Below are 25,803 nucleotides of genomic sequence, written 5' to 3'. Positions count from 1 at the left end.
TGCATCTTCTCAATCCACGCCTCCATTCTTTTTCCGAGATCTTGGATCATCTTTACTATCATTATTCTGAATTCTTTTTCAGGTTGATTGACTATCTCCTCTTCGTTTAGTTGTTCTGTAGGTTTTTATCTTGCTCCTTCATCTGCAACTGATTTCTCTGTCAACTCACTTTGTCTAAACTTTTGTGTTTATGGTATCCTTTCCACAGCCTGCAGGATCACAGTTCCTCTTGCTTCTGGTTTCTGCCCCCTGGTGGGTAAGTTGGATATTGAGCTGGGCCTCCCCTTTGCTCTGTGGTTGTCACTGCCCTGTCAGGGGTATGGTGTGCTCCCTAGTTGTTGAAGTAGAGGCCCTGAGATATGCTTCTTAGCTGTGTTTCTGATCTGTGATGCAAGGTAGGCAGGATTGAAGTACTCCCACTGGGAGAGAATCCTCTGAGTATTCCTCCTCTGGGGTTGTTCACCTGTGAGTGTGCTCTGTTGTGTCCCCTTTCATGCTTTGTGCAGGCTCATAAAGTACACTGTTGTTGGCACTGCTGTCAGTCCCACCTTAACCCTGGGTATGCTGGCAGATGGTCCTGGTGACTCACAGGTGTTGTTTTCACCAGGCCACCAGTGCAGATCTACTGAGGTCAGGTTCCAGGACTGCAGTAGTCATGCACCTGGACCTGCTGTGGGAGCTATTGAGGCAGCTCAGACTCTGGCCTGGCACAACACCTGCATGTACATGCCCACAAAGCCCACAGCTACTAAAGCCAGACCTGTCTCAGTTGCAGGAACACTTGTTGTCTATTCAGATGTTCCACAGGCACTGAATTTAGGAAGTCACCAGTGGAGGTGTAACTCTGCGGTTTGCATAGCCATGAAGAGAGATTTCAGCTCTTCTTCCTTAGTTGTACAGCCCCTCCATGTATATACTTCTCATTGTAAAATTCCAAATTCCCTTAACATCAAATTGTGCTGAAAAAAAATGCCTCCTTTCTTTCATAGAGGAAAATAACACTTCAGTGTTTTGCAAAACTAACTTTATCAACATCAAATATAAACTGCCTGGTCAAGAAAATAATTAATAGAGAGGTTAAGTTAAGAGAATGATGGATAGCAGGGAGTATACTCTTAGGCTTAAGTGGTGCATATCTCCAAAACCGATTTACTAGCCCAGCAAATATTTCCACGAGCCTCCCATTCTACCCCAGGCCCTCAGCTGGTAACATCAGCTAAAAATATTTTTCCTAAAAACAAAAATCCTTTCTAAAATGCAAAGAATACATGAATAATCTCTTTCTTGACAGATAGGACACAGGGGTTGATACAGTCAAGGGCTTCCTGGCACCAAGGAGGATTTCTGCTCTGCTATAAAGATGCAAGTTTCCTGGCAAGTGAGACAGCTCTTTAATGAGGGTACTGTTCCTCTCCACTTTATTCTAACAGGCTTAACCTTAAACAGAAAGAAAACCGAGGAAACTGTTTTTCCGTTTGTTCGACTTGAACATTTTACTCCTTTATCTCATCCCCAGTTGGCTGTTTGCTTTTGAGAGCCCTTCTATTTCCCCTTTCCCCTTACTCCTCTTTCTTCATTCCTGCCTTAAAGGAAACAGTTCCTTTTGAAATTATTTTGCTGTTCCACCTTTACATAGTCTTTGCAACAAGGGACAGTGCAGTCCTTAAAAGTGCCTAGAATGACACCTGTCTGCCCCCCACATAGTGCTCTATAAGTGATTCTGACTCTTGATTTTGTATGATAGCTAGTTCCCAATAACCTACTGTTTTCATTTACCATTATTCATATGACCCAGATTTTAAGTAACTTCATATATATCACTTTTTTTCATTTTCATATATCCTGAATGACAAATGTAAATTTTGCTGAGGATTTTGTACATTAGCCCAAAGGGAGAATTTGCCTCTCCGAACATAAATCTCTTTTGGCATTTCTTTACAAGTCAGCTCCCAGGCAATTGTATGTGTCTCTCTCTCCCTCTTCACCTTTCCTTCTTGCAGCCTCTACTTGATCCATTTCTCTGCCTCAGAAAGCCTATTCACCCATTATTTTTCAAGACAAATCCAGCACAGTTCCTATAATCCAAACTGTAGCAAAGATCCTATGATTCAAATAATTCCAAACTTGCAATCCCCACCTACATCCGTTACCCTTCTCAGCAAACACAATATTCTCCATAGACCCAATTTCACTCCCCTTCAAGTCAGGAGAGGATTATAAATAGAAAACTAATGTTGTTGTTGTTGTTATTGTTGTTTCTGTCACACCAGGTTGCACATGAACCCTTTATGCATGTGATTCTAATTACTTGCTCCAAGTCTTTTCAGATGTCTTTCTGCTACTGTTTTCATTTTTATTTCACTTCTGAAAAGATTTCAGAGAGACTTTCACCTCTACTACTTTGCTTAAGTAGTAGATTCCCCAAAGGACTATGATTCTCTGTACTTCTATGTGCTTCACGCAGTGTATTTCCAAACTTATGGATTTTTAAAATTATTTGTATTTCTCCCAAATCTGTTTTTAACCTGTTTTTATTTGGAAATATTTAGATCAGTGAAATAATATACTGTAAATAGTTCTTACCTTTGGACTCTCAGATATTAGTGTCAGATTATTTCTGCCTTATTATTTCATCATTCTCCAACATGATCTGAAATGAAAATTATAAAAAGTCTCTGAAATAGAAATTCCTAAAGCCTTTTTCCATGGCCACCTAAGCCCAGATGAAAAGAATGATTTTCACTGACACCTTAAAGGAACACATACATGCCTCACATATTAAATCTGTAAAGGAAAAAAGCATCCTAAAAGAACTGAAAACAATGGACAGAATAGTAGTTGCAAAACCAAGGGAATAGGAACTCCAGTAATAATTAGAATAAACAACAGGTCCTTCAAATGCTACCCATGCTGATTAAAAAGCAGAAGATCAAGTATTAGATAATAGTTCCCTTCATACACAGTGCCTCAAGGAAATTGAAAACTAATGACTGATGACAATAAGTTTGTATGCCACATTTAATCCAGTTTGAACAAGAGAGAGTGTTCAATTTTAGATAAGGCTTCATGGAGAACTAGAAGACACTTTTTCTTTCATTTGACTGAGAATACAAGCCAGATCTCCGTCATTACAATACCTGGAACATTACAATCTAACTTCTAGACATAAGATTTCATGAGGCATCTCCTGGAACATTTCATTATCAGACCACATATTTTCACTAGGAAGTATTCAGTACAGTGAGCACGAACTCCGGTGTTTTGAGGCAATAAATAAATCAGCTTACATTTACTTAAGGATCATCTGTAATACAATGAATGGGAGATCCTAGGCCTTACAATTCCATTTCTATTGCTCTCTTATCTTTTTCCTATAAGATATCTGAGAATTTAGGCAGCTTTGAGCACATGATTCAAAGGTAAAGGTGTATATCCACACCTTCTTCAAGTCTCATAGCCTGAGATGGGAGGCATAGTTCAGGGACATTTTGCTGTAATGATCTAATTTCTTAATGTATATAAGGCATATCAATGAAATCACTCTGTTACATTCTGTGATAACAAACCAAAAAATTTTGTTATAAGCAAAAGGGACTATTTTCCAGACGTGAATTTATTAATGGTATTTTAAAATTTTAGAGGAAAGTCACAGAATCTCTGTCTTTGGGTGATTTAACAGTACAGATCAGATTCTCATTTCTCTGAAATGGATCAGTTTTTTCATACAACTAAAGTACCAAGTTATATTAGTTGAGCGGGAAAAAGCTTATAGCTTTATTTATATTAACTTTAAGTAGTAGGAGAGAGAATTAATCTATTCATTTTGAATCCTTTATCCAAGAAAATTGTAGGTATATTCCAATTTGAGAGCAGGTAGATCTAGCAAATGACCTCACAACATTCCCAACGATCATTTTTCCCTACGATTCATTTTGATGAAAACTTTAGTATGCACTTCATTTTATTTTTGTAAGTGTGATTCCCTAAAGCTGATTAATATCCTTCCCCAGTCACGTTGATACTGGTCTCTTCCAGGTCTGATTGTTCCTTACAACTGAGCTCCACGTTTTCACAACAACACAGCTCTTCTGCAGTATTATATTTGGATTCACTTCAATGCGGGGATGGGGGTTCAAGTGGCCACAGCCTGCTGACTAGTCTCACTGTCTGCACACCTCATCCAGCTACTGCTATCTTCCTCTGATCACTGTCTTCTTATGTTTTTCATCAATACATTACCTGTGTTCTAGATCCTGGGCACTTCCTTCTCAAAAGTAGTCATCCCTCAGTTAAACCGTCTCTCTTCTGAACCATGACCTCTTTCACTTCACTATAATTCTCTTCCAAAATATAAGCACATTCACATCTCTTCCATCTTGTGTTGTTTACATTTGCTTTCTCCTCTTGTTTACCAATCTTTTGCTCCTCTTGTTAATGCTTTGTGACTTCCAACGTACCATTCTGCTGAAACTACCCTTGACAAAGATACCTGTGCCTTCTTCGTTGTAAATTCATTGGATATACTCAGTCCTTGATCAGATTGACACAGTAGATACCTTTTCATTACTCACCACTTGAGAAGCCTCTCCTCCCATGGAATTTGCCTCCTTTCTCTCTGCAGGATATTCCTCTTTAGTATCCTTTTCTGGCTTTTCTTCCTATACCACTTCAATGCTACTCTTTACCCTGCAGGCCCATTCTTCATATCTTTATAGCTTTCATATACAGTCTTATTTGGATAATTTCATCCACTCCCACGACATCAACATCTTTGATAATTACTCCCAAATCGACATTAACATTATGCCCATATCTAGACTCCTCTTCTGAGGTTCAGGCTCTGAGCTCCAGATTAAAATTCTATTAACCATCTCTCGTCCCAACCCTATGTATAACAGACAGTTCAAAATAAGCGTGTCAAAATGAAATAACGGTCTTTGTTGAGACTTTGAAAGTCTTCTTTCCATTTCATAGAATATTACTAATATCCACAGAGTGACCAGACAAAAGAAACTGGAAATAATCTGTAACATCTCTCTTTCCTCAACTGAAACTCAGTCAATGAGAAAGTCCTTCAAATTAACTCTAAAAGCACTCAAATATAAATATATATTTTTCTTTCCTAAGCTCCTGCTCTACTTTTGTTTAGACTACATAATTTCTTACCTAGATTAATATACTCATCAACTAATGATCCTCCTGCCTCCATTAAATCTAATTCAAGTAAAATCGATTCTACACTGCTTTCAAAGTAATCTCTCTAAAATCTAAATTTATTAATACTCTTCTTAAAATCCTTTAATGGTTTCTCTGGCCCTCCCTAATCTCACTTCAATCCATCTCTCTTACTTTCTTCATCAGCATATCTTATATTATGCACTACATCCCCAGTCAGTCAAACTATTTGTAGTACTAGAGTGAGGTATGAGCTTTGCATATTTTATTTATGTGACTAGGACACTCTTCCCCCCACTCTCCCACTCCTTTTCTGCTCCTCTCACCTGGATATTTCCTATTTGTCTTCAAAGCTGTATCACAGGCACTTCTTCCTCTAGAAAGCCTCTTTGAAACTTCCACCTCCAATCTGCATTCAGTGTTTGTCCATGTGCTCCCATTACATCACACAGCAAACTCTAGCATGCAACTTACAACTTTACATAAGAAACATCCATTTGCTTAACTATCTCTTCCAACAAACTTTGCAAAGCTGAAGGGCTCAAGTGAATCATTACTTTAAAAATAATTATTATTACACATGAAAGCTTATACTTATTATGAAAGGCAGAATATTTCAAAATGAATGAAAGTTTTCTATTTCTTAGTTTGCTTATTTGTCTTAAACCATGACTCAAATGACTCACAGTCTTCTAATATTTATGACTCAAATAAAATATTAATATTAAAAGATCATGACTCATTTTGGCTCTCCAAATCTGGATTTCATTTTTGATAAGGCATTGTACACCAATTCTCATGTTTTGTGAGTTGCTAGCAAAAATAGACTCTAGCCAGAAACAGAAGCAATTAATGTGGACTCAGCACTTCAATGATTTTGCTAGTTTAATGGTCCTAAAAAAGTATTTTTCTCTTCTAGTAGTGATAGAAACAAAAGAAATGTCTTATTCTAGGAGTATAATCTTGGAAAGTGATAAGAGATACTGACAAAATGAATCAAGCATTATCAAGTACTTATCAAATATTTATATAGTCAGAATTGAAATGAAACATCTAATACTTTATTAAATTACTTCAGATATTGTTCTAAGATTTCCATCTGAATATTTTACAGTTTTACAATTTTCATATACCTCCTGAAATTCTCCATCTTTTAAGCCATCTGTTTCTGTAAATACTTTAACATATTTTTCATAGTTATATAAAAACCTCACCTATTAATTGCAAAACCTACTGACTCATTTTTTCTTGATTATGGGTCACATTTTTATATTTCTTTGCATGTACGACAATTTGGAGTTGTATACTGGGTGTTGTGAGATATGATGTTAAGACTCAGGGTGCCATTCATCTGAAAAATGCTGTGCTTTCTCTGAGCAGGCAGTTAAGTTGCTGGTAGATCATTCAAATTTGCAGAGGTTTGGTACTTCGTTAGGATGAATCTATTTTAGTTTTGCCCTTGGTTTTAAGGTTAATTTCTTAATCCTAGGCATAGTATTTAATCTTAAGGCCTAGACCTTGTGGGAAAACCCAAGTTGTCTACTGAGACTCTAGTTTGAAGAGACTCAAACTTTAAACTCTGTCTCTCTTATATGAGAGACATAAAATCTCATATTTATGTCTGCTAAAATCTCTCCCCTCTTACAGCCTTTCAGCTGTTTTTCACCTCCTAAGATGCTAGTAGCCTTGTCTTGTGCATTGCAGGGGAAGCCAAGGAATTCGGAGAAGTTTATATATGTACGAATCTCACCCAGGTTATGTAGTCTCCAGTTTCAGCATAATTTTGACCACTCTCCAGTGCCATAAAACAGTTTTGTAGTTGTTATTGTAATTTATACTTTTTCCAGAGCTTATAGTTGTTCTTAGGGAAAAAGATAGATAGATAGATAGATAGATAGATAGATAGATAGATAGATAGATATAGATATACATATACACACTCAAGTTACTCTGTATATATTATACACAATATACACTCTATATACTCTATACAGTATATACAAACTATACAATATGTTGATGTTTCTGATATTACAAAGATCTTTATAATATATCCTGTCCTTTTTCTTTGGTTGTGTCTTTCATGTGTTGTAGTGACCCACAAATCTATACTAATGTTTCACTTAAAATTCAGTAGTCTCCCAATAACCTCTCTAGGAGTTTCCTCTAGCACAAGTCACTAATTTCTGACATTACTGGTCTAACTGAACCCATAAAACTTAATTTTCTGGAACACCACCAATTTTCCTGACATATCATGAGGAGGACTTAAATTTGATGTTTTAAAATATATTTCTGGAATTGTTAGAGTAAAGGATAATTCTCTTTCCCAGAAATTATTCATGCATCTAAAGGAGTAAATATATAGACACGTTATTTTTATTTTTCTCAGATGAACTTTGCAAACAAATTGAGATCTTAAATACCAATAAAAAAAGATACTGAGATTATATGCCTTGGATTAATTTTATGCTCTAAATATTATAGTTAACAGTTAAATGGGCATTAGAGTCTAGGTAGTTTTTAACTTTGTAAAAATATTTATGGTCTTTTTATTGTTCAATTAATATTTTATTAAATACATTTCAAGTTCTTAATTCTCCAGTTATAAAACTAAAATATAAATTAAGAACAAAACATTTATTCTTTTTCTTCCTCTGGTAATGATCTTATTCATTTTTTCCTATAGGAAAGATTTTCAAGGAACATCTGTTATGTTGTTATCTTATAGAAATATGCTGTGTTGAAGACGTGACAAAGCCATTGTGACTATAAAATGATTGGGCTTGTTATGTTTTAAGCTGTAATGGAAAACATGGAGTGATGCCATATCTCTCTATCTCTATCTCTATTTCTGTTCACAATCACACAAACACACAAACTCAGATTAGCAGGAATTATGATTTTAAAAGAGCTGTTTTTAAAACTCCTATTGTTTTCATACCTTCTCCCACAAAATTTGATAGAAGACCTCGGCTCTCCAGTACCCAATTTTCATTTTACCCACTGTCCCCAAGCCCACCACCGTAGTCCTCCATTGCCTTTATAAAAGCACATTCATAACCAACTTAGGCCTCAGTACCAATAATTTAAAATATGCTTATAAGTTAGTCAGATCTTGGGAATGAAGTAAAAATGAATATCTCAGTGTGCCCTGAGTATTTTATGAGCCTGGCATTCTCATTTCCATTTAATCCTCACAATCCCTTGTATGATGAGTGTTCTTATCTCTACTAATAAGGCTATTGATTTTCAGAAAGGTTTAATTTACCCAATGTTACATAGCTATTTACAGTCAGGGCCTAGATTTAAATCAAAGTCTTTGAGTCCAGTGCTCTTGACACTGCTGTACACTACTGTGTAATGAACTTCAAAGTTCGCTTCTAACTATTCCATAAAGTTATGTGCTTAAATGTACACCACTGATCAGCTACTTGATAAGCCATTTAAATTCTTTGCCTCAATACTAAATAGAAACAAGCTTAAAACTTATACTTTAAAATATCAGAGAAAGAATTTCTCTCAACAACTCCGTAAATAAGTTGTGTGCCTCTTCCAATTTGGGAATTATTCTTCCCAGGCCAAACAATGAATTATGGTATATTAATAGAAATATTAAAACTAATATCAAAAGAAAAATGTTACTTTCTGGAAAATATCAATTGGTAATTACCAACTCAAAGGGAAACTCTAGAAAATAATAGACCTAAACACATTGACAAATAAGAACTTGATATTATAATGTCTTACATTTAGTATTACTAAAGACTGAATTGTGTCTCTGCTAAATTCATATGTTGAAGCTCTAACCTCTAATACGACTGTATTTGAAGATAGGGTCTATACAGTGATAATTACAGTTAAATGTGGTCATCAGGATGGGGCCCTGATCCAATAGGATTAGTGTTCTTGTAAGAGGACACACCAGAGAGGTCACTCACTCTCCCTCTCTCCTTAAATACATATGGTGGCCACCTACACACCAGGAAGCAGAACTTCACCAGAAATCAATCATGCCAGTACCCTGAACTCAAACTTCCAGTCTCCAGAACTGTGAGAAAATGCATGTGTGTTACTGAAGCCACTCAGTCGATGGCATTTTGTTATAGCAGCCTGAGCTAATTAAGACAATTATTATTTTATTATTAGCTATTAAAATATAACAATAGCTTTGATAGCAAAGTCCAATTAGGTGGTTATTGCGTTAGTCCAGGAGAAAGATAATGATGCTTTCTCAGAGATTATAGTAATAGAGATGACAATACAAAAAGATTTAGACATATTTTGGTGACTTGGCCAACAGGATTTGCCTAGGTATTGAATGGGGCAGTGAAAATGAGGGGATGCAAAGAAATAAGCATGACTTCTAAATGTCTAGATGGGTGGTGGTGCCACTTACAGAGATAGGGAAATTCACAGAAAGAACAGCCTTGGAAGCGGGGGTGGAGAGGAGGAGTGGAGAATGGAGGAAAATTTTTTAATACATAAATTTTGAGATGTCTTTGAGATATTCACACAGGTTACCTATCTGGGGAAGATGGTGGCCTGAGTTCTACCTTCTCATCTGCCACATGCTAAGTCTTCTGAGAGAAGCAGTAACTGTGATAGGACAGTGGGCAGAGCTCAGCAGGGTGTGTGAAGCCAGAGGTGGTACAATCAAGGAGAGAAAAGCACAGGGTTTTACGCATCAACCTCATTATTCCGGAGACTGTGAAAGTGCTAATACGCCCACTATGGCCACACGGGGCAGACTAGACTGTCTTTCGCCATCTTTCGAGGACACAGCTGACTAATAGGAGAGAAGACTGTGCTCTCTCTGTCATGTCAGATTTGCAGTCCTGAAAAGAATACTCAGTTTATCTTTACAGGCAAAGACAGACAGGGCCTAGACTTGGCAAAAGGAAGTAAAAACAAACCTTAGGGAACCCAGCTGCTAGAAACAAGAGAGAGAAGCAGAGCACTTAGAATAATCTGTACTTCATGGACTAAAACAAAAGATAAGATCTCTTAATTATGGCATGAAAATCATGAGACTAAATGTATCGTTTTTAAATTTAAAACTCCAATTGTTGAAAAAGAAGATGTCACCATTGAAAAGTGAAGAAATATATCAAAACACAAACAGATATGCAAAACACCTAAGGATCACAAGGGAAAAAAATAACAGAAGGTTAGAGGAGAGGTCTAGCTTAGCAATATGGAGTCATTCACTTGAATAGAATTTAATGTACAGAGAGATATTCTATTTACCTTTACCTCCAGAATCAGCCTCTTCTACTTCTTGACAACACTCCCTGTTAGAAAATAAATTCTTACCTACTAGACCTTTCACTTTAATTAAAACACAGTTAGCTGGGCACCTCCAATACATACCAATAGCATTAATTAAAATGAGCATATAATGCATACAATGCAAGCACAGTACCTTGCACATAAAAGGGCCTCAACAAATTTTAGTTTCCCTTCTTTCTTAGGAGGCAACTGTTTGTCCCCTACTTTTACTCTTTGAGATTTTATTTATTATTTATTAACTTACTTATCTATTTATTATCCTCTTTCTTAAACAGTCTTATAAAACTAAATGTACCTACATATTGTTATCTTTTCTGAGTTATTCCTTTCAATAAAAAGCAAATTCTTTCTTTTTACCATTACTGAAATTAAGGGGAGAAAGCACAAGCTTCTAGAATATGTGTTTTGACTTATATTTACCTTAGGGTATAAATAAATCTACACTGACATAATATCACACATCATAAAAATAAGTTTGTATATGAAAGTAGTTTCTTTAGCCACCATTGAAATAGAATGCAATGAATATGCAATGAACAATCCAGACATGTATCTATCTTTCTCTATTAGTAACATACTAAAATTCAATTCAATGGCATAATGAAGCCTATGCTATTGTAATGATTAATTTTATGTGTCAACTTGACTGGGCCATCAGATACCCAGATAGCTGGTTAAATATTATGTCTGGGTGTGTCTGTGAGGATATTTCCAGAAGAGATTAGCATTTGATTTGGTGGAATAAGTAAAGCAGATGGTCCTCCCCAATGTAGGTGGACGTCATCACATCTGTTGAGAGCCTAAATACAACAAAAAAAGCAGAAGGTTGAATTTGCTCTCTGCCTGACTGCTTAAGTTGTGACATAAATTTTCTCCACCAGCTTTCCTGGGTCTCCATCTTGCAGATGGCAAATTGTGGAAGTTCTCGGTCTCGATAATTGTTTGAGCCAGTACCATATATATGCATATATATACAAAACGCTCAATAAATATTTGCAGAATCAATGAATTAACAATGTATGAAGCAATGCCATAATGCCATTAGCTAAACTGATGAGGAATAGATTAGATGATCAGGAAAAAATGTATTCTCCCCTAGAGCAAATATATTTTTATATAAAAATGAATGTGCTCAGAAATTGGACTACTTCTAGGAAGGCCAAAAATATGGAGTATGCAATAGGGAGCTGTGCAGTATAATTGATATCATAGCAGTATTAGTCAGGGTTCTTCAGTGAAACAGAACCAATAGTACAGAATATATTCATTCCTATCTTTCTATATTCATTTTTATATTCATTCATTTCCATGACATTAAATATCATCTATAGATCTCTGACTCTGAAATATATATTCCAAAACAATACTTCCTCTATGAGCTCTAAGTTTATGCAATAATCAGCTGCATACTTGATGTCCTTGTTTTGGCTATTTCTGAGGTATTTTTAGATTATAATATACAAAACTGATCTTTAAGTCTCCATGTCTGTCATAAAAGCAGACTCTTCTACAGTCATCCAAATATTAGTAGTTGGCACTTCCATTCACCCAGATATTAAATTCTGAAAAGAGTCATTTTTAAACTTCCCTTTCCCTCTCACTATCATCTAATTCATCACTAAATCCTAATGAGTCCCTCCCGAAAAATATCTCCCATTTCTGTACTTCTCTCCACTTCCATTGAAATAATTCTCCAAGATACTATCATTACAACAGTCATTAGGTCCACTACCACCGCCTCTCCAACTCATTTCCCCATATCTACACTTGTTCTCTTCAACTTTATTCTCCATTCAGCATCCAAGATTTTTTATTGAGATATAATTTTAAATATAACATTATATTAGTTTTAGGTATACAACATAATGATTTAATATTTGTATATATTGCTATATGATCATCACAGTAAGTCTGGTTAACATCCATCAGCACACATAGTTATAATTTTTTCTTATTATGGGAACTTTTAAGATCTACTCTCCTAGCAACTTTTAAATATACAGTACAGTATTATTAACAATAGTCAACATGCTGTACAAGATGATGTTTTTAAATTCTAAATCAACTCATGCAATCTGCCTAGTTTTTCAGTGGTTCCCTGATATAGTTAAGAAAATAGATCAAAGCAATTGCAAACCCCCCAAATAACCTATGAGATCCTGCAGAATCTTGCTACCACTTACTCTGCCAATCTAATTCTATGAAACTTCACTCTTCATATACTATGTTCCAGTGACACTTGCTCTCAGCTGCTCTAGCACATCAAAGTTTCTCCCAATTCTCAGTCTTCACTCACACTATTATCAGGACATAGAATGATGTGCCCTTCATTCTTCTCTCTGTATATCCTCTAGGTTCCAGCTTAAATATTACTTCCTCAAATATAACTTCCATTGCATTCCATAAACCTAGATATAATTCTTTTTCTCCATAGAATTCATCATAATTTGTAATTTCATATGTATTTGTGTATTTATTATATAATGACTACATCTTTAATAGGATGTAAATTCTGTGAAAATAGACAACTTTTTTTTTCTTTTTTAATTTAGCACTGTATCTTGAGAGCCTAGGGCCTTGGTTTCTTTAGAAAAGTGGCATTATTGTAGAACAATTGTAATTTAAGGATATAATAGATCAAGTAAGCAAACATAATTGAACTTCTTTCTTAAAGCTGTACCTTCACATGGTTCATATAGCTACTCTTTCCAAATATCCTGCTAAATACAAAAGCCAAGGGCAATAATAATGATTTTAATTTTGGTTTGAAATATATAAAGGTGTTTTTGTTTTATTCACTGAAATAATATTTTTGAAATCCTATTATGTGCATGATACGGCAAAAAACTGGTAAGACAAAGATAAATAATATTTTTTGCAATTAAAGTGTTCATAAAATGGTTGGTAAAATTAAAATATCCTCAGTCAATAGGTATTTATTGAATGTCAAGAACTATGCTAAGTTTTGTAGACACAAAGATGAATAATGCATGTCCCCATATCCAGACAGAAGAAAACAGAAACATGCTCGACTGTAACATGTATCTGTGTTATAAGTATAGTATGCTAAATCTAATTAGGAAGTATTTAACCCTACCTGCATGAAGAAATGAGGGAAGCTACTCCAAGAGGTGAACTTGAGGTACTCTCCCAAAGGATGGAGAGAAAATTTTACGGGGAAAGAAATTGGATTAGGGCATTCCAGTGGTAAACCTGTGCAAATCATGTAGATTTATTTCAAGGTAACTACAAATAAGGACAACATTTATTTATAAACCATGTTTTCTTAGTCTGTCATATACTATAGAGAAAAAAATTAATTTTCAGTGACTGATCTTATTTTCTATAGAAATATAGAAAAAAGTAATCTTAAACATTCTAGATTTATGCTGTTTCAAAAACAATTAAAGTATGCACACCTTTAAGATAAAAGCCAATTGCAAAAGACACTGGCTGGCTCAACCTTTCAGACCACAATTTATTAACAACACTGTGTTTCTAAAAGGACAAGATATATAAACACATATCAAGGCATAAAATCTGCTGTTCTGGCAAATGATGTCAGCCTAGCCCTTCACCTGGCCAGGCGCATTCTCAAGATACCAGATCCCTCCTTGCAACTTCTAGAACAGAGAAGGATGAGATGACCTGGCAGTTGATTGCAGCTCTTTCCTCTTTTACACCCTCTTCCCCAAAAGGGTAACTGAGACAGAAATCTTCTTGACTCTCTCCCCCACTTCTGTCTGTCAAAAGATCCTAAACCCTAACAGTAACTATTTATTTGAGACTAAAACAGTCCTTTCAGCAGACTTGCTTTATGGTTTCCAGGGATAATGAATATATGATATTGTCAAAGATTTATGCTTTTTTTCCATTTGTCTTTAACTGTGTTTGACATAAATAAATAACGTGGAAGTAAGTGGTACCATATGAGCACATAAAATATTTGAAGTATTGAGTCCCTATTTCATAGTTTTAGTACAGATAAATCTGTCCTTATTCATGTAGTGTTAGATCAGCCAGGTTCCAACCTCAAATTCTCGGGCCCACTCCACCATTCCAACTTATTTTCTCACTCTTTTCCCTTCCAGATTTAGAAAAATATCTCATATCACATAAATCTCATTTGAGCTGTCCCTTAGTGGAATAAGATTCTTTGACTACCCTTCACTTAAGCATCCCCTGAGAATGCTACGTGAGGAAAGAAGCAAAGGCTATTTTTCAGGGTCTTGAGAAGCAGAATGTATACAAAATGATCCCTAGCTAATGAAGAAGGAAGAGGCCCAGTAATCCTAGCTCTGAACTTGCCTTTGGGATCTTAAGAAATCATCTCCCTCCTTGGTTTTAAATCCCTCATCCATAAAATGGAGAAACTATATGGTCAAAGGTTTTTCATGGAGTTTAAATAAATTCATATATTTGAAAGTTTTAAAATGAATATAAAAAGCACTAAGCCTTTTACTAAAATCAAAGAGGGACACAACTCCACTGACTCATACACCACTTCTGCCCTCAAATGTATCCACTGGCCATACGTCTCTCAAACGACAATGTAACTATCAGCTTGACTTTCCTTTCGTGATTCTCAAAATGACTGTTAGAACTACCTGGCTGAGTGCGTCACTCCAGCAAGCTGAGCATTGTTTCTGTAGCACAGAAACTGTGTCATCACAAACTAGCTCAGAAAGGTAGTAAAGGGAAAGATAAGGAAATAGAAGTTTTGAAGGACAAGATAAGAAAGTCCTTAAGTAGAGCACAGAATGAGAAATTGTAAAACACTGCTATACCTTCCAGAATTTAAGAGAGAGAAATTTGAAATGTAAAGTCAGGAGTGGGCTCTCTATTGCTGTCCGGTTACGGTGTAACAACCCAGGCCATCTCAATAAGTAAGATCAGAAGATATTGATCAAACAATTTCAAATTCCAGTCCCATTACCAAACTATCACCTTGTAGTTCATTATGAATGATACATTTATATATTTTGTCCATATGTTCTGAGTACTATAATTTTATTACATTTTTGTGTTATTAGCTAGATGTATACCTTTAAAGTAAACCACATTTTTAAACCATATTTTGACATTTTTCCCTATTCTACTATAAAAGAAGCCTCAAAAACATGACTTGGCCCCAATATTCATAACATGTGACAATTTGTTTTTTGTTGATTCTTGTTGAAGTTGGTCTTATTTATTTGAATAGCTGAAATACTGGTAGATAAATTTGCTTCTATTGTTTTATAAACCATAGAAATTTTTTCTGGCTATTTTCTATTTTAACTATCTTCCTCTAAATACTAACAAGCCAGATCTGCTCCTTCAGAAGTGAATACCTAAGTTTGATAACAAAGAAGCCTTTTGCCTTAATCAAAGGAACCACTCTTCAGTCTAAGCTCAAGTGACAGATTCAATTGGATCTTTGACTTGTATAACAACCACAAAGAATCTATCACCTTGCCCAGCAAGTAAGCTTTCTCTGTGCTTGTCATTTCTGTTACAAAGGAATTATCATGGAAAACAGTGCTTGTGAGGAAGGCCATATATAACCTAAGAGAGGCTCAAGTGATGGAAATAGAGATCCTGGTCTATCCTTTACTTCCCCGAAAGCAATTTCCAGGCAATCAAAACCTCTCTGGAAGTCTCCATTTTCACTGGGAACTTGTATAGTATTTTGCCTCCTACTTTGCTGGAATTAAGCCATATGTAATATACTCTCCTTAGCATTTCAAACACTGTATTAATCTATTCAGGCTGCATAACAAAATACCACAGACTTGTAGTTTAAACAACAGAAATATTTTCTCACAATTCTGGAAGCTAGAAGTCTGAGTTCAAGGTGTCATCAAGGGTTGGGTTCTTCTAAGATCACTCTGCTATGTTGCAGATGGCTGTAACCCTCTATCTTCACATGGTCTTCCTTCTGTGTATCTGTATTCTAATCACCTCTTCTTTTTTTTTTTTTTTTTTTTGCGGTACGCGGGCCTCTCACTGTTGTGGCTTCTCCCGTTGTGGAGCACAGGCTCTGGACGCGCAAGTTCAGTGGCCATGGCTCATGGGCCCAGCTGCTCCGCGGCATGTGGGATCTTCCCGGACCAGGGCACGAACCCGTGTCCCCTGCATCGGCAGGTGGACTCTCAACCACTGCGCCACCAGGGAAGCCCCACCTCTTCTTTTAAGAACACCAGTCATATTGGTTTAGGTCCCACACTAATGACCTTATTTTAACTTAATTACTTCTTTAAAGACCCTGTCTCCCCATACAGTCACATGCTGAGGTGCTGAGGTAGTGAGGGTTAGGACTTCAATCTATTAATCTGGGGGAGTGACATCAGCAAGATGGCCAAATAAGATGTCCTTCATCATAGCCCCACTCAACAACAACAATTTGGCATCTATCCACGGGCAAGAGTGCCTTTGTAGAAACTGGGAGATCCAGGTAGGAGACTGTGAAACCGCAGTGCAGTCCAAGAATGAGGAGAGTCACTTTGAAGAATGGCCTGCACCCTGGCGGCTGACTCACCTACCACGGTCTCAGCTACAGATCCAGAAACAGCTTCATACCTCTGAGGACTTGGCTACAGCCCCGTCTGGCTTTGGTTCTGTCACCAGCACCATAGCTGGGAGAGTCTTGCCCACAGGAAGACAGATAATAGACGTACAGACCTCTGTTTGGCTGTGAACCCCTGAGTGGCCCATGAACCAGCTCTGCCCCCGCTTAGCTGTGAACCAGGAGTCCCTTGAAAAAAGTGATTTAGACAGTCACCCACGGATCAGAGAGCCTTTGTGGAAGTCCAGGAGTCCAGCAGAGAAGTTCCAGCACAAAAAAAGTCTGGGATTGGATGCAGTGGAAAGAGTAAGAGGAACAAACTGACTTTACACACATCACCTCTTCCCCAAGGTGACACAGCTCAGTGCCAAGAGGGCCTTCTCAGCTGTGATTTCTCCCTGGGGGGCAATAAGAGCATGTGACGGGGGAGTGCCAGGCTTCCTCGGATGTGTGCGGCCCTGCCAAAGATACCCATCTCTGTCTCCCTGCATCCAGAGGACTGTGGAGATCTGCCCAACTAGGGGACAGAGAGCAGCTGGGAGAACGGCAGGCAGGGCTCCAAACTGAACGTATCAAAGGGACTTGGATCCTACTAACCCATCATGGACTCCATCAGGAAGCCAGCTCACAAGCCACTGGGGATGCCTCACAGATGTTAAGAGAGTAGATCTTAAATGTTCTCAACACACACACACACAAGGCGTAATTATGTGATGTAATGAAGGTGTTAACTAACCCACCTGGGATAATCATCTCACAATAGATACATGTATCAAATCATTATTTTGTACACCTTAAGCTTGCACAACGTTACATGCCAATTATATCTCAATAAATCTAGAAAAAACTTCTAATAAATAAAAAGGCATGTAAACTTTAAAGAATGTGGTGGTGAGGACATAATTGAGTCCATAATAAGCCTCTATAAGTTTTTATCTTTAACCATGATCCCATAACATCAAACTTTATTTCCTCTTGCCTTAATGGACTTCTTATTGTAATGTCCTCCTGTCTTCCTTTTTGTGGCTGCTGGCTGCATTCCTTTTTATGTCTTCAGATCATCATAAACCTGAAATCTTACAATACTTTAAAATTCTAAGTTTCCAGTGGAAAAGTGAAATTACATTAAAAATGAAGCATGACCAATGAAGTGTAAAGAAGTAGAATCCAAACACAATACTGCACACACACACACACACACACACACACTCACACAGAAATATTTTCCACATTCCATGTATATACACATAGGGTTTTCTCATTTGTTTCACCTTGACATAATTCCTTACAGGCATTGCTCTAAGCTAATGTTAATTGAATAGTCATGCTAGTTGGAGTTGGCAACAGTGTCAAATTTCTTGGATGACGCTAACAAAATACACCTATAATCACATCTAATTCTGAAATTACTGGCAAAATTCAACTCGTCTTCTGGACTATCCTGAACTTTTTTCACAAGTGTTACTACTTAGTTCTCTTTTTCTCCCTTGGGACTGAAATTTTTAAGCATGTTCTTTTAAACTGAAGCAGCAAAAGCCCAACCTAAATAGTCCAAGAAGTAGTACTTTAGATTTTGATGCTTGTCATTAATTTTTTTCCATATCTTACTCTTGAGGATATTATTTTAATTTGCTAGTATGAAGTTAGAATAAGCAGGCCTGTAATTTTGACCTAAGGAGATATAATCGTTATTTAAGAACATTTGTGCAGATAAAAGGTACAGAGAAGTGGTAGGGTATATAGTCCATGGGATGGTTCTTCAAAACATGCTCTGAGGTTTTAATCAAAACAAGAAGTTCCTTCTCACATACAGTTGGCCATTTCCAATTCAGACTTTTAAAAAGAATAACTTCCCCCTTGAAGAATATAATTCCTAGATTTTTTTAAAGGTTGGCAATATTTCCTAGACTGGCAAATTAATTTCCTAGACTGATTCTTTTTTCTCTTACAACTTATTAAAACCTCAAAATCATCCATCCTGCATTAATTTAATATGATAGATAAGAACAGCTGCAGGCATTCCAGTCTAACCTGTACAGGATAGAAAGTCAAAGATTTTTTTTCCCTGATACCTGAAGAAAAGGTGCCCAAAGCTTATTCTCACTAACTTATGACGTGCATTTCCATCCTGCCTATGTACGAGTAAAGTGGATTCTAAACTATTAAGAAGAGGCAATGTTGCTATAAGAGCTACCTCCCTTGTCCCACCTCCCTTCTTTCTCAACTGGTAAGTCCCTGTGCCAAGGACAATGGATGGCCACAGCTATCCATGTTGCCATGGAGAGTAAATCCAATCGCCTCAGAAGCTGGATATGTCTTTCAGCTTCAAGAAATACCCAACATCGATCAATCTTTGTATCAAGTTACAATAAAATTTGTTAAGCCATGGTGAAAGATTTGAGTCATCTCTATTCCAGTCTCTTATCTTGCCTAAAACATATCAGGAGTTTCAGAAAGTCCACCAACTTTCCTGCTTAGCATATGTAGCCTGTCTGAGCTAGTACCATTGTCCAGCCATGAGACACAGGGGAACTGAGCAGTTGCACATCTATCATTGCTCAAGGTTTGTGCTTCAAAGTGCTCTTTCCCTTGCCTTTTTATGAGGAAGATGATTACAATTTCTTGATTTCAGCATTTCACAAAGCAGGGCAATTTTGTCCACCCAGGAGCCTACTTTTGCATTTACATCAAACCTGGGGGCCTAAAAGTTTGATATATGAAATCATTCCAGAAGATTTTATGAGCAGAGACCCAAGGTAATGGTTAAAATGTATTTGAGAGCAATAAATCAATAAAATATAGCTGTTGTTTCACGATAAAAGATCCTTTCTTTTAGGTTCTTTTAGATTTTTCCTAAAAATCTTCAAATAGGTTTCTAAATGTTTTGCAACAGGGTCCTTAAGGCCATATATATGTGAATTATAAGTTATCTGATACTCTGTTTCTACACATGCACTTTAATTTTCCCATATTCCAGACTTCTTCCACATTGATGGTAGGAAGTCACATTACAAGACTCTGATAGCCTTTGCAGCTCTTCAGCTATTGTTGAAAAACAGTTTCATGCAAAGGGAAACTGGTTAGTCTGTATAAAAGCAATTAAATAAGCTTTTATGTACATTTGCTGATTCTGTATTTAACACAGTAGCTTGTACCATGTTCACATTGTCATAAATATTTTTCTTACCCTTAACATTTATTCAGAACGAAATGCAATGCTTTCACGCATTCAAAATAATATATCGGTAATACTGTTTGTGCACTAATATGCTTTACCTGAATTTGTTTGCCTAGAAAAGGGAAATAGCTTTATATACACATGTTCATTTTAAAATGGGAGGACAAATGATACCAGTGATTCATGACACAGTAAAACTGTGAACATCGCTTAGCCAACTAAAAGTCTTTTAGCTTTTGTATTCAGTTTCATTTACTTATTTTTCAAAACTCTGAACACCAATTATGTGTGAAATCCAGTCTACATGCCTGAAATACATAAGTAAAGAAAACAAGCAGAACATTCTTGCTTTTTTTGTGTTCTAGCATAAGGAGACACAAAGTAAAGAATAAACACAACCAACTGAAAGTAAAGAGCAAGCTAAGGGGTTTGGGGTGCTGGAAAGACAGATTGCGATTTTAAATAGGCTGGTCAGAAAATGATTCACAGAAAAAGTGACAACTGTGCAAAGGTTTGAATGAGATGAGGTTGCTAGCCAGTGAGAATAACTGGGGGAAGAAGGAGAGGGAGAAGCCAGGGAGAATAATCTTGGACAGGAGCTTGTGTACGATGTTCAAGGAACAACAGGATGTTCACATATTCAAGAATGAAAAAAATCAACCAAATCCATGTCATTCAGTCTAAACTTCCCTGAGTCTACAGGTAACATGCATTGAGTCATTCCTGTTTATAATAAACTAGTAAGTTTCATTCCTGCTTATAATAAACTAGTAAGTTCTCATAAATATTTTCAATTTATTTACACGTTTGCATCCCCATTCTTATGCAGTTTTAATTTACATTTTTGCATTTTTCATTATATTATAATCTTCTTCAGGATAAAGAATTGGTTCTCTACTCATTATTTTTCTCTATTATGTTTTTTAGACCCAATAGACATTCAATAAATCTTATTAATTGTAAGCAGAAAAAGCAGACTTAAGCGGCTGAGTTTTAAAAATTTTAACTTAGATTCCATGAATCACAGTCATCAAATCTTTTGGTCTTTGCCTCAGCTTCCTAAAGTGCAATTGAAAACCAATTAATAAGTTGTTAGATGTGTGAAACATTGTATAAATGTAAAATTATAATCAAAGAGACTCCTTACTTGTATTCTACAAATATATGAATAAAAAATAGGAGAGATAAAACGCAGAATTCTGAACACAGTTATTCAGAAAAAAATGCAATTGACAGAACATTGAGAAAATCAAAACACTGCATGGTGGGGCCAGTGATGACATTCTGTGAGCTACTGACCTGGATTTTCAGCTCTGATGGCCAATTACCATCAGCTAATACTAAATACCTGGATGCTAACCGCGATTAGGCCCTTGGGAAAGCTTTGCCTTCCACATTGATCCATTTCATGCCTTGTCTATTTCTAGAATCATGTCTCTCATGATTTTTAATCTTGTCAACTTTCATCTGAATCCCAACTTGCAATCATATAATGAGTCCAGTACTTAAATAATGTACTTTCATAGTTTCAAGATGCTACATAGGCTGTTTACATCAGGACTTTCTCTGATTGGTGTTCTGCGACTGTGGTTAAGCCTCAAAATTATTTTATTTATTATTCTAAACTTTTCACAAATTCCCGAAAGAAGTATGAACAAATTTACTTGACAGATTGGTAATGAGAAATATTAAATGAGGTTATCCTAGGATATTGTTATTATTATTTCCTTTCACATAGAAAGCGAAGCTGCTCACAGTGTTCAATAACTTTCAGTCTACCTTTCTTACAGACCCAATGGAACAGATTTTATCTTATTTACAGACACACAAAACATCCTCCCATTCAACTTCCTGTTACGAATTGTACATTGTCGTTCATTATTCATTCATTTTATATCTAATTATCTATCTCCAGCAGTACACTAGAGACTGTGCTAGATGCTGGGGACGTTAATATAATTAAGACATTCTCTATGTCTTTTAGGAATTTACAGACTAGTGGAGGAGAAATAGAGATTGACATTCTACTTTGACTAGAGTTTTCCAGCATATTGTGGTTCAAAAGTTAGAACAGAGGAAATGACCCATGCTTACCAAACTCAAAGAAATTGGTATATAAACCAGTTGTATAAGCCAATTGCCTACTTACAAATTTAAAAGTAGTGATATTTTCTCAAACTAATGTGAATATCCTTTTTCACTATCCAGAGAAGCCTTTACCAATATCAGATTAGAAAAGAAACCAAGGTAACATTCAGACGGTTTCCCAGTGAGAATGGTATTAGAGTAAAGAAATCTAAATAGTCATAACCTATACTCAGGCTGTAATAAATACTGCAGAACACACTCAGCCACTACAGCCTGATGTACCTCCACTGTGACTCGACAGTCAGTGCTCTAGGTATAATGTCTTCACTGTTTTACAGTTCAGGCTAGCACAGCCAAATCCTAGCTCTTGCTTCTTTCTCCCCCAGGCTTTTTGATGTTTTATAAATGTTTTATAAACACGTATTTTCTTCAAGCCAATTAAAATATATTTGGTTCTGTTTGAGTGATTGCCACCCATTCACTAGGTGACACAAGCACGCTTTCTTGAAACTTACCTTAGGTAACTATCCTTATATTATCTTGCCATTTTTTAATACATTGACTATTTCTTAGGCATGCTATGTATTTAACTGTACTGGCAGAAAAATATGATTTGCAGTAGGCTATTAGAACTAATAGATACAATGACTTTTATATTTGCCAAAAATGACCTCTTTCTGTCTTCCCAGGTTGTAAAAATGATGATTATTGTCGTGGTGACATTTGCCATCTGCTGGCTGCCCTATCATATTTACTTCATCCTCACTGCAATCTATCAACAACTAAATAGGTGGAAATATATTCAGCAGGTCTACCTGGCTAGCTTTTGGCTGGCAATGAGCTCAACCATGTACAACCCCATCATCTACTGCTGTCTGAATAAGAGGTAAACACAAGATTACCAAATGCAAGCTCCTTTTCACTTCTGACTTCAGTGAAAGCATATAATGCTGTTCCAGCTCCCTGATGCACATTTAAAATTCAAAAGGAAGGGAAAATTGAAAAATTCACTGAGAGGAGCACAGAGCTAGATATTTTTCTAGACTCCTCCCTATTTAATGAAATAGCTCACCTTAACAATTACCTCCTCAAAACAATGCTTTTAGGGATTCTAACTGGGTGGGTTTTATATAGGCCAAATTCTCTCTCCAAACCCTTTAGAAATATACTTGCCAAAGAAAAAGAAATGCCCTGTTATTAATTAAAGGAGGAGAGTTGAAAATGTGCTCAAGTCCTCGAAGAAATGAAGGCACATCGTAGAAATGCACAGACGGAGAGATGATGGCATATGTGAGTGGACTCTATTAAAAAGGATGTCTTGTAAATAGACTTCAAAATAGAAGGTGTTGTGAGAGCAACAGAAGCAACACTAAGGAAAAGAATGACAATCCTCCTTCCAGCATAATGAGGTCAGCGAGTTAGACAGGGTGCAGCCTCTGGTGGGGGGGGCGCTATTTTTTAAAGTGAAGTTGGAAAGAAAAGTAGAAATATTCACAGTTCAATTTAAGACTGGGAAAAAAAAGGTAAACTGTGGTTTCCAGATAAAAAACACCTTAGTTGTAAGGTCAGCACATGGAGGAGAAGGGTTAAGTTTCATAGGGTCAATAATTTCCTTAATAAACCTATATGGTTTAGCACAAGCAGAAACTGAATTTCATGGAAGTAACTACATGACCTAAATCCTAAGCTCGCTTTCCAGTTGGACCTCTACCACACCGTTCCTCAAGTTTCTTAAAAACTACTAAATTCTTACTTTTTTTCAGTAAGTGCATAAGCCATATATCAATTCAAACCTCCCCATAAGCAGTACATCTGTTTTTAATCAACTTCATGTAATGGTTTACAAAGCCAAGGATTTTGCACTTTCATATATGATTAGATAAAAACCATCCAGATAAGCAATTAATTTTAATATTAAATGAGACTTTATAAATGTGTAATTATTTCTGTAAGAAGCTATTTTGAAATATGTCATTTTTAAGTGCCTTACCCAGCAAACTTAATTCACTTATGTAAATGTATAAAATTATTGAAGAAACATACACTCTTTCTTTGGCATATTGATTAGTGATACTGTGCTTTTACTATATGATGACTTGCTTCTCATTGGTGGAAAATTAAGATTCAATTCAAACAAGAAGAACGTAGAAGACTAGTACCAATACTGTGGCATAAATACTAAGAGTTTGACTAGAAAATTAAATTTAAAAACTGAGTTGGCTTAACTGCATTAAGTAGGGCTTTCTGCACCAGTTGAAGGAAATTTCCACTTGAAAACATGACTTTTTCTTCCCATGGCCTGCTTCTCCTCAGATTTCGAGCTGGCTTCAAGAGAGCATTCCGCTGGTGTCCTTTCATCAAAGTTTCTAGCTATGATGAGCTGGAGCTCAAGACCACCAGGTTTTACCCGACTCGGCAAAGCAGCCTGTACACTGTTACCAGGATGGAGTCCATGACAGTGGTGTTTGACCCCAATGATGTGGATAAGACCAAATCCAGTCGGAAGAAGAGAGTGCCTCCAAGAGACCCAAGCTTCAACGGCTGCTCCTGCCGGAATTCCAAATCTGCCTCCACCACTTCAAGTTTCATAAGCTCACCCTATACTTCTGTGGATGAATATTCCTAAATCCATTTCCTCAGCTGAAAGAGTAGGGTGAGGCCATCATGGTGCCACCATAGGCCCACACCCTCCTGATTGTCGGTCAGCCCTGTCCTACATACTCTCTGAAAATAGAAGGGCAATTTTTAGGCAACTATGTTTCAACTGAAAAAGATAGCATATAAGTGTAACAGACACTATTCAGATATTTGCCCCCTCAAAAGTAAAATAGCCTTTAAATTTATTCTTTGAAAACTGAATTATTATATGTAACAGAAAAATATACTGAAAAATACTTGTAGAATGTTCCATTTTTCTCACTGAAAAACTGCAATATACATTTGTGACCCTAAGGTGACATATGATTTTCCCAAAAGATTAAAGAACCTTTAAAATATAATTCTGTGAATGAATTAAAACAAAACCTATATAAAATGATATGTTTTCATCTATAGCTATAAAACAGAAAAAAAGTTATATGACTGATTTTACCACTAGAATGATGGAAAATTAACCTCCAGGAGTAAAAGTTAATGAAAATCTTTGCAAAAGAGAACTAATTCCGTGGAATAAAATTTTTTTGAGATTTAAAGATTTTCTCCAAGAAATGTAACTGAAAAAGAAATCTAATCAAATTATTAGGCATCTGTACATATTATTTTCTTTACATTTTTATCTGGGAAAGTGGCTTCAAAAGAAAAAAAAATAATTATTTACTTTTTGACCATTACATATATTAAAGCGCCAAAAGCTAAGAAACAAAGTTAGGGCCTTAAAATGACAAAGCAAATCCTTCTGATCCTCCCTATTTTATTTTTCACAAATATTTTTTAAAAATTTTAAAAGATAGGTAGATTACAAAACACTAAAGATGCCTTCTAATGGAGAAGGGAAGAATCTCTGACTACCAATTTTTTGTGTGTG

The 25,803-nt window shown here is 36.2% G+C and overlaps 1 protein-coding gene across 1 annotated transcript in view; it reads left to right on the top strand.

Moving 5' to 3' along the window:
* Positions 1-25,614, top strand: part of TACR3 (tachykinin receptor 3) — a 61,639-nt gene extending 36,025 nt beyond the window's left edge. Inside the window, exons 4-5 of the mRNA XM_027102818.1 lie at positions 22,970-23,166; positions 24,594-25,614. Coding sequence (XP_026958619.1) covers positions 22,970-23,166; positions 24,594-24,906 — 510 coding nt within the window. The 3' untranslated portion in view covers positions 24,907-25,614. The remainder of the gene's footprint in view (positions 1-22,969; positions 23,167-24,593) is intronic.
* Positions 25,615-25,803: the final 189 nt, after the last annotated feature.

The sequence above is a fragment of the Aethalodelphis obliquidens genome, unplaced genomic scaffold (assembly GCF_003676395.1).
Source record: "Aethalodelphis obliquidens isolate GAN/ISIS:26980383/991018 unplaced genomic scaffold, ASM367639v1 scaffold6, whole genome shotgun sequence".
In the NCBI taxonomy this organism is placed as follows: domain Eukaryota; kingdom Metazoa; phylum Chordata; class Mammalia; order Artiodactyla; family Delphinidae; genus Aethalodelphis; species Aethalodelphis obliquidens.
This window is presented reverse-complemented; position numbering and strand designations above follow the sequence as displayed.